Source organism: Taurulus bubalis (assembly GCF_910589615.1).
Source record: "Taurulus bubalis genome assembly, chromosome: 2".
Taxonomy (NCBI): domain Eukaryota; kingdom Metazoa; phylum Chordata; class Actinopteri; order Perciformes; family Cottidae; genus Taurulus; species Taurulus bubalis.
Window position 1 is genome coordinate 33,939,443 of NC_136590.1, and position 14,531 is coordinate 33,953,973.

Genomic DNA, 14,531 nt, shown 5'->3' on the forward strand with positions numbered 1-14,531 from the left:
AAATGAGGAATTGCCCTTGAAAATCTATTAACACTGGATAAGAAATGTAACATTAGAGGATCCTAACGTGAGTCTGCCATTCTTGGAATCCCAGAGCACCACTGTGTGAGGTCAAAGGTCAAGGCCCAACCCCCTTTCTGAGACACTAAAGATGTTGGGATGTTGTGGTTTCTTCGTATTTCTAGCAACTCTAAGATGTAGTCGGCCTATGCTCAGTCACGGATTTGTCCTTTTCCTGAGAACATATAGAGGGAATGTGTTATAGATTTAATGTCATTAAATGTTATGGTTGACTGTTTGTTTGTGTGTATCTGTGTGTATTCTTGTCTTACCCGGCTGAGGCTGCCTGGGCTGGTCGGGGAGGGGCTGGGAGATTTTCCCGAATAAGGAGTGGACAGCTGACTGGCCGGCGTCCCGTTCACTGGAAAGAGAAAACGATAGAGAAAATGGAGCAGTGTGGTTGAGATGGGGAGAAATATTGAAATAGGTGATCCTTTTAATGTGAATGCATGTTGTCGAGTACAGTTCTATTTCTGAGTGTCTAGCAGCAGCCCACACTTCCGCCCTCAGCATCTCTCCATTCACATGAATGAGGTGGAGGAGGAAGAGGGGGAGTAAGAGAGAAAAGAGCACACTTCAGCCAGAATACAATTCCTGTTAGTCCAAATCTCCCTGAAACAAGCCACTTAAAGCTGAACCTTTAAACATATGTGCTCTGAATAATTACAGCATGTCCCAGGCTTCAAGTGATTGCCTGGAAGTCAACACACAACACCAGGCAGTCCTCATTTTCCACCAGATCCTTTATATTTTGCTCTTCTGACCTCAGTTTGGTCTAATTTTTCCAGCTGCAGCACAGCACAACAACCCAGCGGCATCACCTCATTAAACAAGAACATTAGATTAATCAACTCTGCACCCGAATGTGTGGTCATGCAAAAGCCAGATTCCCAAAAAAGCCTAACAGCATCATTAACTTGCACATAGAACATGAGCTGGTTTTCGGTACTGAAAATCTGGATTATTGTCTCTTGGCAAAAAATACACTGATTTACCTCAAGTCAACTAACGGTTGTTTTCACTGACATACGGGTCTATGAACTGCAGTAATTGCAGAATACAAAATGGTAACAGAAACCACAGAGTGGGAAGGTTTATGTAAGTTATTTGTGTGTGTGTGTGTGTGTGTGTGTGTGTGTGTGTGTGTGTGTGTGTGTGTGTGTGTGTGTGTGTGTGTGTGTGTGTGTGGAGAAGCTCCTCATTCAGGAGTCCTATCAAGAGCTCTATAAATCATCTTTGATGGTCTCAATGATTGAACTGCAACTTAAATGCATCATGTGACTTCTAGGGTGGTGATTGGTATTCAAAGTAACACAGGTGTGGCAAATAGTGCAACTCCTAGGATTAAGATACAATACATCTTCGTCAAATTAAAGATCCACTGTAGAGTTTAAAAAAAACATCACCATATGCATTGTTTTAATTTTTTAGATACTCTCATCAATTACTGCCATTTTCGAGCCAACATATACACACTTATTCATTTGCAGTCCCCACCTCCAAACATTTTCAGAGACTTGATGAAGCAGATAAGTGAAACCTGTATAATGTGTATTCCCTGCCGAGATCAAAGAACTTTCTGAATTATTCAAGACAAAGGAGGTAAAGCCCACAGCAGACAGATAGCACAAAATAGCGCCGGCTGCCTCTGCATTCGGAGGCTATTCGTATTTTTTATCTAAACGGGGCCATGAAAAATTAAATAAAGAAACTGCCATTGTTTAAACAATTCCTGGATATCTTCATTGATGAAATTCAGCATCAGCGTTACGCACACGGACAGACACTCCTGCCGTTACACAACGGTTAGCGTGAAGGAAAAAAGACAGCTGGCATTAACCTTAGAGGCTACTACAAAGTCAAAGGTATTCAAAGTCACATCCGTGGAGAAACATACACCTACAAAGCATATATCTAAGTATGATCCGAGAAGGAACACATACAGTTCACGCTGTCAAGACGCCGTTTACCAGAAGAAGAAAAAACCGACGGAGACACGGTGTTTTTGGTTCCTACCTTCCACTTCCAGCATGATGAAAAACACAGTGATATTCCAAAGGGGGGTTTAATACAAGAAGAAGAAAAGGAAGAAGAGCAGCACCACTGCGCGCGCTTCGTCCGAGTGTGGTAGTAAACTGATGAATGGGAAAGACGGAGCAGAGCTGAACACTACACGGAGAGGCGAAGAGGCTGCTTGCGCAAACTCTGACGCGCACCGGGGACAGAGAGAGAGAGAGAGAGAGAGAGAGAGAGAGAGAGAGAGAGAGAGAGAGAGAGAGAGAGGGGGGGGAAGAGAGAGATCTTTGATTTGGATATTTTGGATTTTCTACCACCATGAGAACATAATTGCGTTGATATTTTTTTGTTGGTAGACGGAGACTTTGGTACAGAAAGAGAGACTATGACACAGTACTGTATTATAGAGAGAGAGAGAGAGTCGTTTAAGAAGACTGGGATGGTGGACAGGGATATAGGGTCATGGATTCTTTAGCAAAGCAGCGTATAGGTTGAATGCAGATGGATCATCTGAAACATCAGTGGTAGGCCTACATGCTTTAGAAAAGATCAATCAAGAGTTTGAAGGAGCTGGAGGCTACAGTGGCCAGTCGGTCATATCATTGTCCCAATGTAATGTTTTTTTAATAGATTTCTATTTAGATCAAAAGTCAACACTACATTATACCAATTTGACGAGAATGCAATGCAGACATTTTGGCTTCTTTACCACCGGCCGTGTAGACCTGCATACAACTTCACAAGGAAGCTGTGCAAGCAATGAATATGGAAACAGACCTCATGTCAGCCCGCAGCGGTGCGATGTGCCGGAGGATACATAAGCTGTATATATATAGTGTGTGAATTGAATTACAAAAAAAAAAGAGAAAAGGCCTCAATGTGTTTTTGGAAGATACTGAGTATAGATATGCATACAATTAGGCTACTATTGACCAAACAGGAGTTCCATTATTTTGTATGCAAAAGGAGTGAGCTGGTATTTTTTTTTCTTTTCCATCTTAACACATACTAACCCTGATTAATGAATCATCATCATCATCATCATCATCATCATGTGCTCCTTATCACATGTGCTATCACATGTTATCACACAATTATTTTTAGAACCACACCTTATCATATTGTAGTAAACATGTAACATGTATAACGACAAAGACATGTGGTTCTAACACATGATAATAAATAGAAGTGTGTGCATGCTCGATAAGTGCTCCAGAGATATTCTGAGAAATTCGGCACATGAAATCAGTGAGTTAGCCTCTTGACACAATTCTTTATGAGATAGGCCAAACACAGTCAAATATTGCACATTTATGACGGCTGAAAGTAGTGAGATTTTTTTTTTTTTTTACAATGTGTCATAAACACTAAAAGCCAGACAAAGTCATTATCTGGCTTTCAGTGCAAATATCAATACCAGAATTTGTCTCTCTTGGAGTCTGTTAGTTGGTTATTTGTTACGCTTATCTGTTTTAAGAAAGTACATTAGTATACCCTTCGTGAGTTGGAGTGACGGCTGCAGATGTTATGGGATTGCAGTTCAGAGTGTCACAGATAGCAGCTGATCCTCTGCAGATCTTCTAGATCTATGTGTGGGTTCGGCGCGCCCTGCACACTTCCCCATCGCGTCTCGCCCGTCATACAGAGTGGCTCACGACAGAAAGGGAAAGGTGAGACCCTGAAGTATCAGCAGTGCTTCTTGCTGACACCATCTGCACTTCTCTGTTAATTTTAGCTGACATGAAGCATCAGAGGAGAGACAGAGACAGATTGCGAGATAGGGAGAGAAAGTATGTATGAGCGCAAATTGTTTTCTCACATTATTTTGGGTTGCACTCAGCTGGGGTTGTGAGATCATCGCGGAATGAAGCTCGAGTGATGACAAGGTCAGGCTGACACACAGCAACCTGCCCACGTACACACACAAACCTGAGAAAACATGACGCAACATCAGAACCCCACATGTGGATACCTGAGAGGTTTCTTTGATACCTTGAAATTGCAAGCTGACTACAATTATATTTAATTTAAAGATTTAATCAGCTGTGATTCATAAAAAGCTAGATGCATTTTTGTGTCACGTTTTCATACACATTGCTCTTTGTTTATTGCAGAATTATTACTTGATTGGCGCAAATGGCATTAGATAAAGACCTATGATTCAATATATTAGACCAAACACCAGCACATATAATAGGAGACACTCCAGGGTAACAGGCATCAATTTTAACTAATAAATATCACCAGGAAATTTTCCTAGTGGAATATTTTCTGAAATTGTATGTTTAAATATGCAGTAATTATCTTAATAAATATGTGTTGATGCAAATGTACAGACCAGACATCTGAACATTGGATAAAGCAGGTTTAAAATGTTTGTTTTAATTTTTTGTACTTTTTAGGTAAACATATTTTGATAAACACAACCCAAATGTCATATGTTTTTGAAAAAGGTTTCAAAGGGTGAAGAAACTTGCAAATTCTTAAAATTGTTGACTTGTAATTGATGTCCCTGTCAAAAGCTATTGATCAATTATGAAGCTTATACTGATACTGTAAACTGAAACAGGCCCATCCCCACCACATGTGACTTATAAACAATTAGCTGCACCAGTGATAATGATTTAGGTATATGAATACTTATGCAATCATTAATGCTGTATTTAATATATGTAACTTGCAAAGCACTGAATACATCCTAATTTTACATCTAATTTGACAGTATAAGATCCTCTGTACGTCTCCTTTGTGCGTTCCTATGAGTATGCGACTGTCTCTCTGTCAGTCTCACCAGTCTGTTTGGCCGTCACTCAAACACTCTTCTGCTCCTCAGTGGTGTCAGGGTATAAACTGCAAACACACACACACGCACACACACACACACACACACACACACACACACACACACACACACACACACACACACGCACACACACACACACAATGAGCAGCAGCTAGAAGGACACCAGGTGGTGTTTGTCAGCACGTGTTGTGTTACATGCTCTTTAGCTCTATCTCTCTCGCTCCACATCGTCTCTGAGAGCCTCCTTTGGCCCAGATTATTAGATTTGATAAAGAATGTTATTAACGCTCGCTGAATGGACATTGCATGTTGGACTTCAAAGCTGCTTTTTTCAAACACCTAAATACCTGCAGCAACATTTAAAACATTTTTTTTTGTATTGTGCTCAGCCTGAGAGAAATAATAAAATCCTATCAAAATCAATAAAAAGACAGAGCTTTCTTGTGTGGCATCCAACTTTTAATTTCGCTGCCAAGATCTCAGATGAAAAGGTTTTGAGTGTTAAGTTAGATAACTGACAGAAGCAGTGATCACATTTTTAATAATGAATCATCTTTCCAGCATTATTCTGTAGAGTTAATGGGTTTAAAGTACTACATTATTATTATATTGCATACAATGAACACAGTGGTGCAAACCAGCCTGTTTTAGCTGGAGATTAGATTGGAGTGTCACCAATTATTGTTAATATCTATCGTACCTGCAAAACACTAACTTGTTATTAGTGTGCTGAAACCAACAACCTTAAGAGTTGTCATTTCCTCTCGGTGATTTCAACCTTGCTCATGAAGGCTTTTAGCCAGAGGACATTAACAAAATATGTTTTATTACTGATTAATCTATTAATTATCCTTTTGATTAATTCAATTCATGTTAAGTCACGAGTCAAGAAAATGCCGATATAAATGTACCAGAGCAAGATGAAATCTCAAATGGCTTGTTTTGTCCATCAAACAGACCAAAACAAAAACATATTCAATTTACAGAGGGAAATTAGCAAATCTTCACTCTTGAGAAGAGAAATCCATCAATGTTCAGTATGTTTGCTTGATAAATTTTTAATTAATCTCTGTAAATCATCTAATTAATTAAATATTGCAGCAAAAGTTTGATTTAATACTGTTCAGAAAAACAATTGTTCTGGCAGAAGACAATTGTTTTAAACTATAAACTTTACGTGATAATACATTGCAAATAAGTCTAAATGTAAAGTTAGACACCAAATCAGAATACAACTAACACAGGGAATCTATGAATTGTGTGTTGTTTCTCTCATCTGTATGAACATAAATATGTAATTTCTTTCTCATATCCTTCCAGTGGTGAGACAGGACTCGAGTGAGGCCTTCTTATGAACATATGGAATAACAGAAATGGGCACCTCTATGAGCCATAAGGCACACAGTATCAGCTGTTGTTGACTATTAGCATAATTCTAGGACAAATTATCCTCAAGGAAAGAAGGCATGCTGTGTTTTTAAAGTGAAAAAAACAATAACTTCTGAGACGATATTGACTGTTAACGTTGGAGTAAAAAAGCAGGCAGTGTCGATCACGGTCAAAACAGCAGATCAATCAATTATCTCTCATTTCCTCCTGCCGCGTCGCTCTGACCTCTACACACGGCAGAGTGATGCTGCGTCAGGGGACGGATACTGAGCAGTACACAACAGTCAACAGCAATCTGGAAACATCTGATGATGTTAAGTAGCGGAAGCGGCGCCAGAAGGGGAACATTTCTCAGAAGTGCAAACGTTGGGACGGTCTGACCAGCTCGGATCGAGCGTCAGTCAGCTACGCTGCCAGCCATTTCACAGGAAGTCACGGCCATATATGGCTGTCACAGACTATTGTGTCTGTAGCTACATGCTCCTACTGTGCTATGTTTCTATGGCAACCCAGACGAGTCAGTCTTTTTCCCCTCCTCAATCTCTCTCTCTCTCTCTCTCTCTCTCTCTCTCTCTCTCTCTCTCTCTCTCTCTCTCACACACACACACACACACACACACACACACACACACACACACACACACAGGAGCTGGATACAATTGTTAAAATAAATGCTCTATTTTATTTGAGCTTTGTTGTTGCTTTTTTGAGACATCCATAAAAGCATCATTATCTGGCATCAGTAGCAGGTAGCAGTGCAAGCTTTCACCATTTTATTACATTTCATTAGTATGGCAGGTGAAGATCGGCTTGTGTGGATCTGCAGGATTGAGTCACCAACCCCTTTCCCTGAACTTCCTTTCTCATCTTCACTCCCCCTCTTCTTTTATTCTTTTACCTCTCTCATCCGTGTTTGCCTTTTTCTCCACTCCCTTGTGAAATCATTCTCCTTTGGATTCATATTCAGAAGACACAGCTCACACATGCATGCACACACAGACACACACACGCACACACACACAGTAAACACAGCCAGACACTCCGCAGAGCTCTGATATCATTGCAGTGTTTACTCATACTGTCTTCATTTGCTGCGACGTTGATTAAGTAATGAGCTAGAAAATACTAAGCCATCACATGAGGAAGTATACAAACAACTCCCAACTGTGTCCATCAGGCCTGAGATACTGCACACACTCCTCCTCATGCACGCACACACAGATACAAGGGTACTTAAAGGACAATGCCACCATGCCAAATTCCATTAGCAAATGGGTTCCTTGAGAGGAAGAGGAGACAAGATGAAGAACGTAACCTACCGGATGAAGGGGACTTGCTGCGTTGTGATTGGATGACGGTCCTGGGGGAGCCTCGGTTCAGAGAGGCAGACATCTTCCCATAGTTCTTCATCATACGACACTCTAAAAACCACGAAGAGAAGAGAAACAGACGTTTAGGATCGATAGTGTTTTTAAAACTAAATCCAAAGAAAGGTAGCAACTGAACTGCGACAAGTGAATGAAGAGAAGTGCTGTGCTTGCTGTTGGCACACGCAAAATGATGCAGTGAAGGCGTGTGACACTGTGACATTCTGACACAAACAATGAAATGAAAAGCTTTCACAAAATAATAATTGACATACGTGTCCCTTCCGTCTGAATGAAAATTCACATTTTATGGATTTCGAATTTTAATATTTTTGATTGATTTTGGCCTTTTGTCCTGCAAGAAAACACCAACGCACTAATGTACCAACACAGCTGTAATTGGTTTTACCTTCAGGTCCCCTGCAAAAATGAGTTCTGACCTTCACTGGGCTCGCTTTCCAAACACAATTATTGTGCTGTTTCAGGAGTGACAGCTCTGACTCATGGCAGTCTCATATTTTACAGACACACACACATCCTGATCAACGAGCTATGTACACACACCCTCCCTCCATGCCTCCTTCATCCCCCAAACTGTGCTCTTTGCCTGTTCATTAACCCAGCCCTATTATAGTCTATTCCCATTTTAGACCAGCGGGAAGGGGAAATTAAACTGCTGTGTGTGTATGTGTGTGTGTGTTTGTGTGTGTGTGTGTGTGTGTGTGTGTGTGTGTGTGTGTGTGTGTGTGTGTGTGTGTGTGTGTGTGTGTGTGTGTGTGTGTGTGCGTGCGTCCGTGTGTCCGTGTGTTCGTGTGTGTGAACGAGAGCTTGGGTGTGTGTTAGTTGCCTGTGTGGCCGTCGTTGTGGCCTTGTGATTAATGTACAATGCGGAGTGTTAACATGATGACAGTGTGCCAGAACTGAGGCAGAGGCAATAATTACATAGTGATGCTGAGAGGAGGCGAAGTTGTCTGCAGCTCTGACTCTGAATGTCTCTCTGTCTGCTGCGTTCGTCGCTCTACTTCCCCATCCGACTATTTCTCTGCCTCAAGCCTCCTGGGCTCAGCCTCTTGCTCTCTGTCGCCCGGAGCAAGAGAAGGTGTCAAAATGTGCTCTCTATCTTCTGGGACTGTGTGTGTGTGTGTGTGTGTGTGTGTGTGTGTGTGTGTGTGTGTGTGTGTGTGTGTGTGTGTGTGTGTGTGTGTGTGCGAGCGCACATGCACATGTCTGCATTTTGTATCAATGATTTGTAAATTTGTAAAATAAAAAAAATTGCATCAATGATTTTAATCTATTTACACACTGTGTGGGGATAAAATCCCCCACAAAATAAATGTCAATATATTTGAAAATAAGTATTTGCTTTTGGTGGCAGTCAAATACATACATACATACATACATACAAAAAAATACGAAATTGCTATCCTTTAAAAAATAATCCTTAAAAAGTCATTATTAGTATCGGTTTTATTACATTAATGACATTGTAAAGACTTGTACTGGACAAAGCTGTCCCCGTTGTCTCTGTGACCTCTTGACCTATCTCACCGCTAAAGAAAAGTCTTGCTTCACAAACTATCAATCTGATACTGTGGGAAGAAAACATGTATGTTTATGGTGCTTTAAACCAATTACAATTGTACTCCCACGATCTAGGAGCAGGGGAGCAACTTGGGTTTCAGTGTCTTGTTTAATTAAAGACACTTTGACACAGTAGAAGCCTGGGATAAAACCACCAACCTTGTGGTCAAAGGACGACCCACTCTGCCTGCTGAGCCTCCCCAGGTTGGGGGTTGCATAAAGAGGTTATGGTTGACGTTGAAGATAACCTACAGTAGTCTGGCTCACTGGATGTAGAATGTGAGAATAAGTCTGCCATTGGATGCTTATCTCACGGTGCATTCTCCTTTTTTGCAAGGACACCATTGCATCCCAGGCTTAGCGCCGCCATAGCAGATGTGTATTGGTTTTAAGAAATATAAAAATACCAGAGTATTTTTCTTTCCGATACCAGAATGATAAGCAGTGGAGATAGGTCTGCCTATGCTAGCTAACTTCCAGTGAATTGAGGAAGTAATGTAAGTCTTTATAATGTCATCAATGTAATGAAACCAAAACTAAGAGTTGTTTTTTAAGGATGATGACCATGGCCAAAATGTGTCTATCACAACATTATTTAGCTTATTCACATTTGGATGTACACATGTTATACTGTTTAAAGAGAAGCTAATTTCAACAAAATGACTGGTTTGTTTAAATCAAGTTTCTCCACAATTCCATTTTCGAGGCTTCATGTGCTTTGTAATAATAAAATAAAGCAATACAAAAATGTGATAATAAAATAAGTAGAGCAGGATCATATCTGTTGTCTCCATCTATATTAAATTGACTCGCAACTCCAGACATCTCTGTTTTTTCATCAAGATTGAAATCTAAATCATCCACTGAGAAACGGCTGAGCCTGTGTTTGGATGATGTCGCTCAATCACCACATCTTGAAACCATTGAACTCCCTAGTAGTGCTACTAATGTAATGTGTTAGAAACTGCACGGCCTAATTTGAGCCTTGAAAATGATTTTGGTGGAAGTTTAACTATGATTTGTAGCCTGAAGCCGAATACAGAGTAAATAAGTTGTGGGGTATTTTGAAAACTGAAGGTCATCAAAGATAAACAGGGTGTCTCTTCTTACTCCAGAAAATAGAATACCAGCCACAATTGGTGGAGCCGATGCAACCTTGTCAACCCGTTATGATTTATTCTGCCATACTTTAAATGGATCAAGAAAATAGCCCTTATATACTCCAAAGCAGACACAAACACAAAAAGCAGGAAACACAGTGGACGTGGTTGCTGTAACTGTTTTAGGTTTTCAACATTCCTCAGTAACTAATGAATGATCCTGGAAACATGGTCTTTAAACGCCCTGTTGTTACGTAGTTTGTACTGTGGTCTTTCTTAAGAGAGAAGAAGGTCACCAAAAAGAATATAATAAAAGCTGCTAACCATTATATTATAATGAAAGAAGAGTAGTGGGGGAGAGAGGAAGGAAAAAAGAGAAAGAGAGACAAAAGGGGGTGGAGGATGGTGACCCAGGTGGGATGAATATTATTTAATGGAGGACGGGATGAAGGGGAAACAAATGAATTGAACAAAAGCCAAAGCACACAAACTGATGTAGGAGACAGGAAGCAAGATGAGAGGGTGAGAATACAAATGAGCACTAAATGGCAGGAGTATTCAGACAGCAATGCGGACGGAGGGGGGGATAGACAGAGAAACAAAGATGGGTGAAGTGAGGACAGAACGTATCCTCAGCAGCCCTCGGTGGGGAGACAGGCAGAGAAGAGGAAGAGGAACAATGAGGTTAGACGATGGCTTAAGTGCAGCAGAGGATAAGAGAGGATAAGAGAGGAGAGAGACCTCGGCCACCTGAACCAGGGAAATGTGTCTGTAGGGTAGACAAGGACTACTGACTGAAAAGATGTGATGGATGTGAATTAACAGAAAGACGGAAAAAATAAGTCAACTTTGAAAGTAAAGATGACTATAGATTAGAACATAGAAATAAAGTGAAAAATAGTGTACATTGTTATTCACATTTTATTTATTTAATATACTGTGTTATAACTAATAAAAATATATACTTATTATTAAGCTTTTGTTTTTAATAACTGAATAGTCTTAAATTGTGACTTTTCCATGTCACATTAAAATATTTGTAATTTAATTATAACAAAAAATGCACACACAATAAGGGAAATACACATAGCAATGTGTATTGTATTCCACTTTATATCTTAGTTTAATTTGTTTTCATTTAGGCATTTAAAATATTTTGGCTAACAAACAGGAAGCAGTACATTGATTTGGCTTTCATATATAGTTATATAATTTGCAACCACAGTAAAATAAAAGGATTGTAGGGTAATGCAGCTTCTCCAGGTTTTAAAAACAAAACTTGCACACAAGCATTTTAATGCATAGAGGTACTGTAGATTAATTTTTGGAGAAGTCTAGCTGTGTGGACAACCTTTTAATTATCACATTGTTAGTCTTGTTTTTTTTGTACGACAGAATAATGCATCACAAAAAGCCAACTATCTCATCACAATGTGATTGCACTAAATTATCAATTGCTCAACCCCAGGAAACAGCACACACAAAAACAACATTTAGGAAAACACAGCTGGGGGCAGGAAGAAATGGAAGTCAGATGTGAAATGTCAGCATGAAAATGTCGGACCACCTACTAGTAGCCTCACCACTCTCATCCAACATCAAGTCGTCTTGGTAGCGGAACTTCTCCGGTCCACACGCTACAAAAACATCCTCATCGCCAAAGAAGTCTTGGAGACACGACACCTGCAAACAAAGACACACGGATGAGTTCAGACATTTTATGTTTAATATTAAAGTCAATTGAGGACACTTGCTCTTCTTCACTCCAATGGCATCTTTCTACTTTAAGGGCTGAATGCCTTGTTCAAATACACCTCAACTATTCATTTTGTCGAAAGAAAGAAGAGGTTCATGCAGCAATCATTTCCCAGCGGGTCTACAGATATATAAATGGCAAGTCTCTCGTTAGACTTCTATCTTCTTTACTTCAAAGCTACTGGTACTCTGCAAAAGTATACACTGCACACTAGAAGACACACACTAACACACTGCAACTGAGCATGCTCAGAAAATTGACTTTCCCTTTTCATGCACAGAGTCCGCGGCCACAGATAAAGAACACCATGCATGCACAAACAGACTCCCCTGTTTGTGCATGCATGTTCTTGTGAGCATGCACGCTCATTGTCGTATATGAATATCTGGGCCCACGTCTCACATGTCCCTGAGCTCCTGCATGGTGTTGTTTCTGCAGTTAATCAGTCTTTCAGCGACTATAATGAGACCTTGCTGACTCACTAATTTGCTGAATCGCTGCAGCACGCGCACCGGACATCCAGAGCAAGCGAGTGGGGGGTCTGTTCCCTGAGGACTAGCATCTTATGAATGGTAATGAGTAACAAAGAGAAGAAACTAAAAGACAAGGGAGGGAGAGAGCATTTATGAGCTACAGAGAGATTTAAAAAGTGGTACGAGAGAGAGGCTATGAGGCGATGAGAGGAGTTTAAATATACCACATATTAGAGATTAATGTTGAATAAGTAGAGTTGACTCACAGGGGGAAAAAATGCTGTCTTAACGAGTCACTGTCATTCTTTACTGTCAAGCTAATACCAAACCTACAGTGACGTGCTGACGGATTTAAAAACATTGGGTCACTAAATGCAACACAACATTTTCTTTAGAGGGTCTGCAGAATTTTAATTAATTTATCTAATTTTGTCACATCATTCATAACTCTTCAAACTAAGCTCTTAATATTCTTCCCACACAAGGCAGATGTTGCTATGTTTTAATCTATGAACTCCCCCTAAATCAGCAATAGCATCTTTATTTCGACAAATAGGCTTAGAAACACGGTGCTCTTCATTGTTTTCGATTTGATTAAGTCGACAACTAATTCCATATCAGATCTAAACTCTGCATGATTTTCTCAAACAACTTTAATTACACCCCGCAGGCTACCATCACATTTCAATCCCAAACCATTAATATTCCAAATCATATTTTGCGATAGGCAACGGTAGTTAGAAAGGGATTTACAGGATGACAATATTTTATTCATCGGCTATGACAAATCTCCAACCAAAAACCTATTAGGAGCAATTACAATTTAGGCTGCATGCATGTCTAGCACCGCCTGGAGTTAATACATAAACAAAAAGCTACCTTTATTACATTTTCATGGCAATTAACATCCAAGAATCCATTTAGACTCCTAATAGCCACAGATCAACAGCCCAAAAGAAAGTCACAGCTGATCTAACAGCATCATCAACGAAATACCCAATAAAAAGTGAAGAGGCCGTTCTCTCTCTCTTTCTCTCTCTCTCTCTCTCTCTCTCTCTCTCTCTCTCTCTCTCTCTCTCTCTCTCTCTCTCTCTCTCTCTCTCTCTCTCTCTCTCTCTCTCTCTCTCTCTCTGTGTGTGTGTGTGTGTGTGTGTGTGTGTGTGTGTGTGTGTGTGTGTGTGTGTGTGTGTGTGTGTGTGTGTGAGATGGGAGTCAGTTAGTAAATTTAATGTCAGACAGAGACTTTCTCTAGAGAATGGATTAATTCAATTCAACTTTTCAAATCAAGGCTTGTGTGCCTGTCTGCGTTAATCCAACCACATATCACATCAAAACATATGTTTCTGCACAGACACATATGGAAGCGATATTATTCTAGTTTCATAACAGAGTGCATATTGCTTTTTTCCCTCATATCCCCCGACAGCGTGCTGGTGATTATTTGAGGGGTGAGCGGCTCCACTTCCCAGCATGGTGGCTGTGATACATATACACTGGTACTGTTAACATTTCCCCAGTGTGCCAGCACTGATGGGTAGCCATGGACACTTCTACCTCTAAGTGTACTGTTTTTTTTACTGTAATTTGACATTGTGTTCATTTTTATAGCAATGTCATAATGATTTCTGTTGCATCGTATCTGTTGTTTTTCACTGGGCATTTTAACTTCAGCTGTTGGGAACATGTGTAAAACTGGTTTTAAATGTAATATGTTTAAATGGAATGAGTTTCAAATGGTTTGGGAATAAATATCTAACATTTCTTTTCAAGGCTTTTAAACATTTTACTCAAGTATATTGGATGATGATGCAATTGATTTTATTAATGTGGAAGCACTGTTTTTAGTTTTTATAAAATGTTGTATTTTTGTTCAGGCTCATACCGTATATATTCACTCTTAGGCACAGTCCTCTCTTGATCCCAATACATATCTAAATAAAGATATATGTAGCTCTAAAGGAATAATATTGTTTATTTTATTTATAC

General features: G+C 39.9%; 1 protein-coding gene across 1 annotated transcript in view; it reads right to left on the reverse strand.

Moving 5' to 3' along the window:
- Positions 1-14,531, reverse strand: part of LOC306733282 (serine/threonine-protein kinase DCLK1-like) — a gene marked incomplete at its 3' end in the record, with an annotated part of 41,669 nt that overhangs the window by 13,143 nt on the left and 13,995 nt on the right. Inside the window, exons 4-6 of the mRNA XM_079214497.1 lie at positions 11,900-11,999; positions 7,588-7,689; positions 333-421 (exon numbers count right to left, since the gene is read on the reverse strand). Coding sequence (XP_079070623.1) covers positions 333-421; positions 7,588-7,689; positions 11,900-11,999 — 291 coding nt within the window. The remainder of the gene's footprint in view (positions 1-332; positions 422-7,587; positions 7,690-11,899; positions 12,000-14,531) is intronic.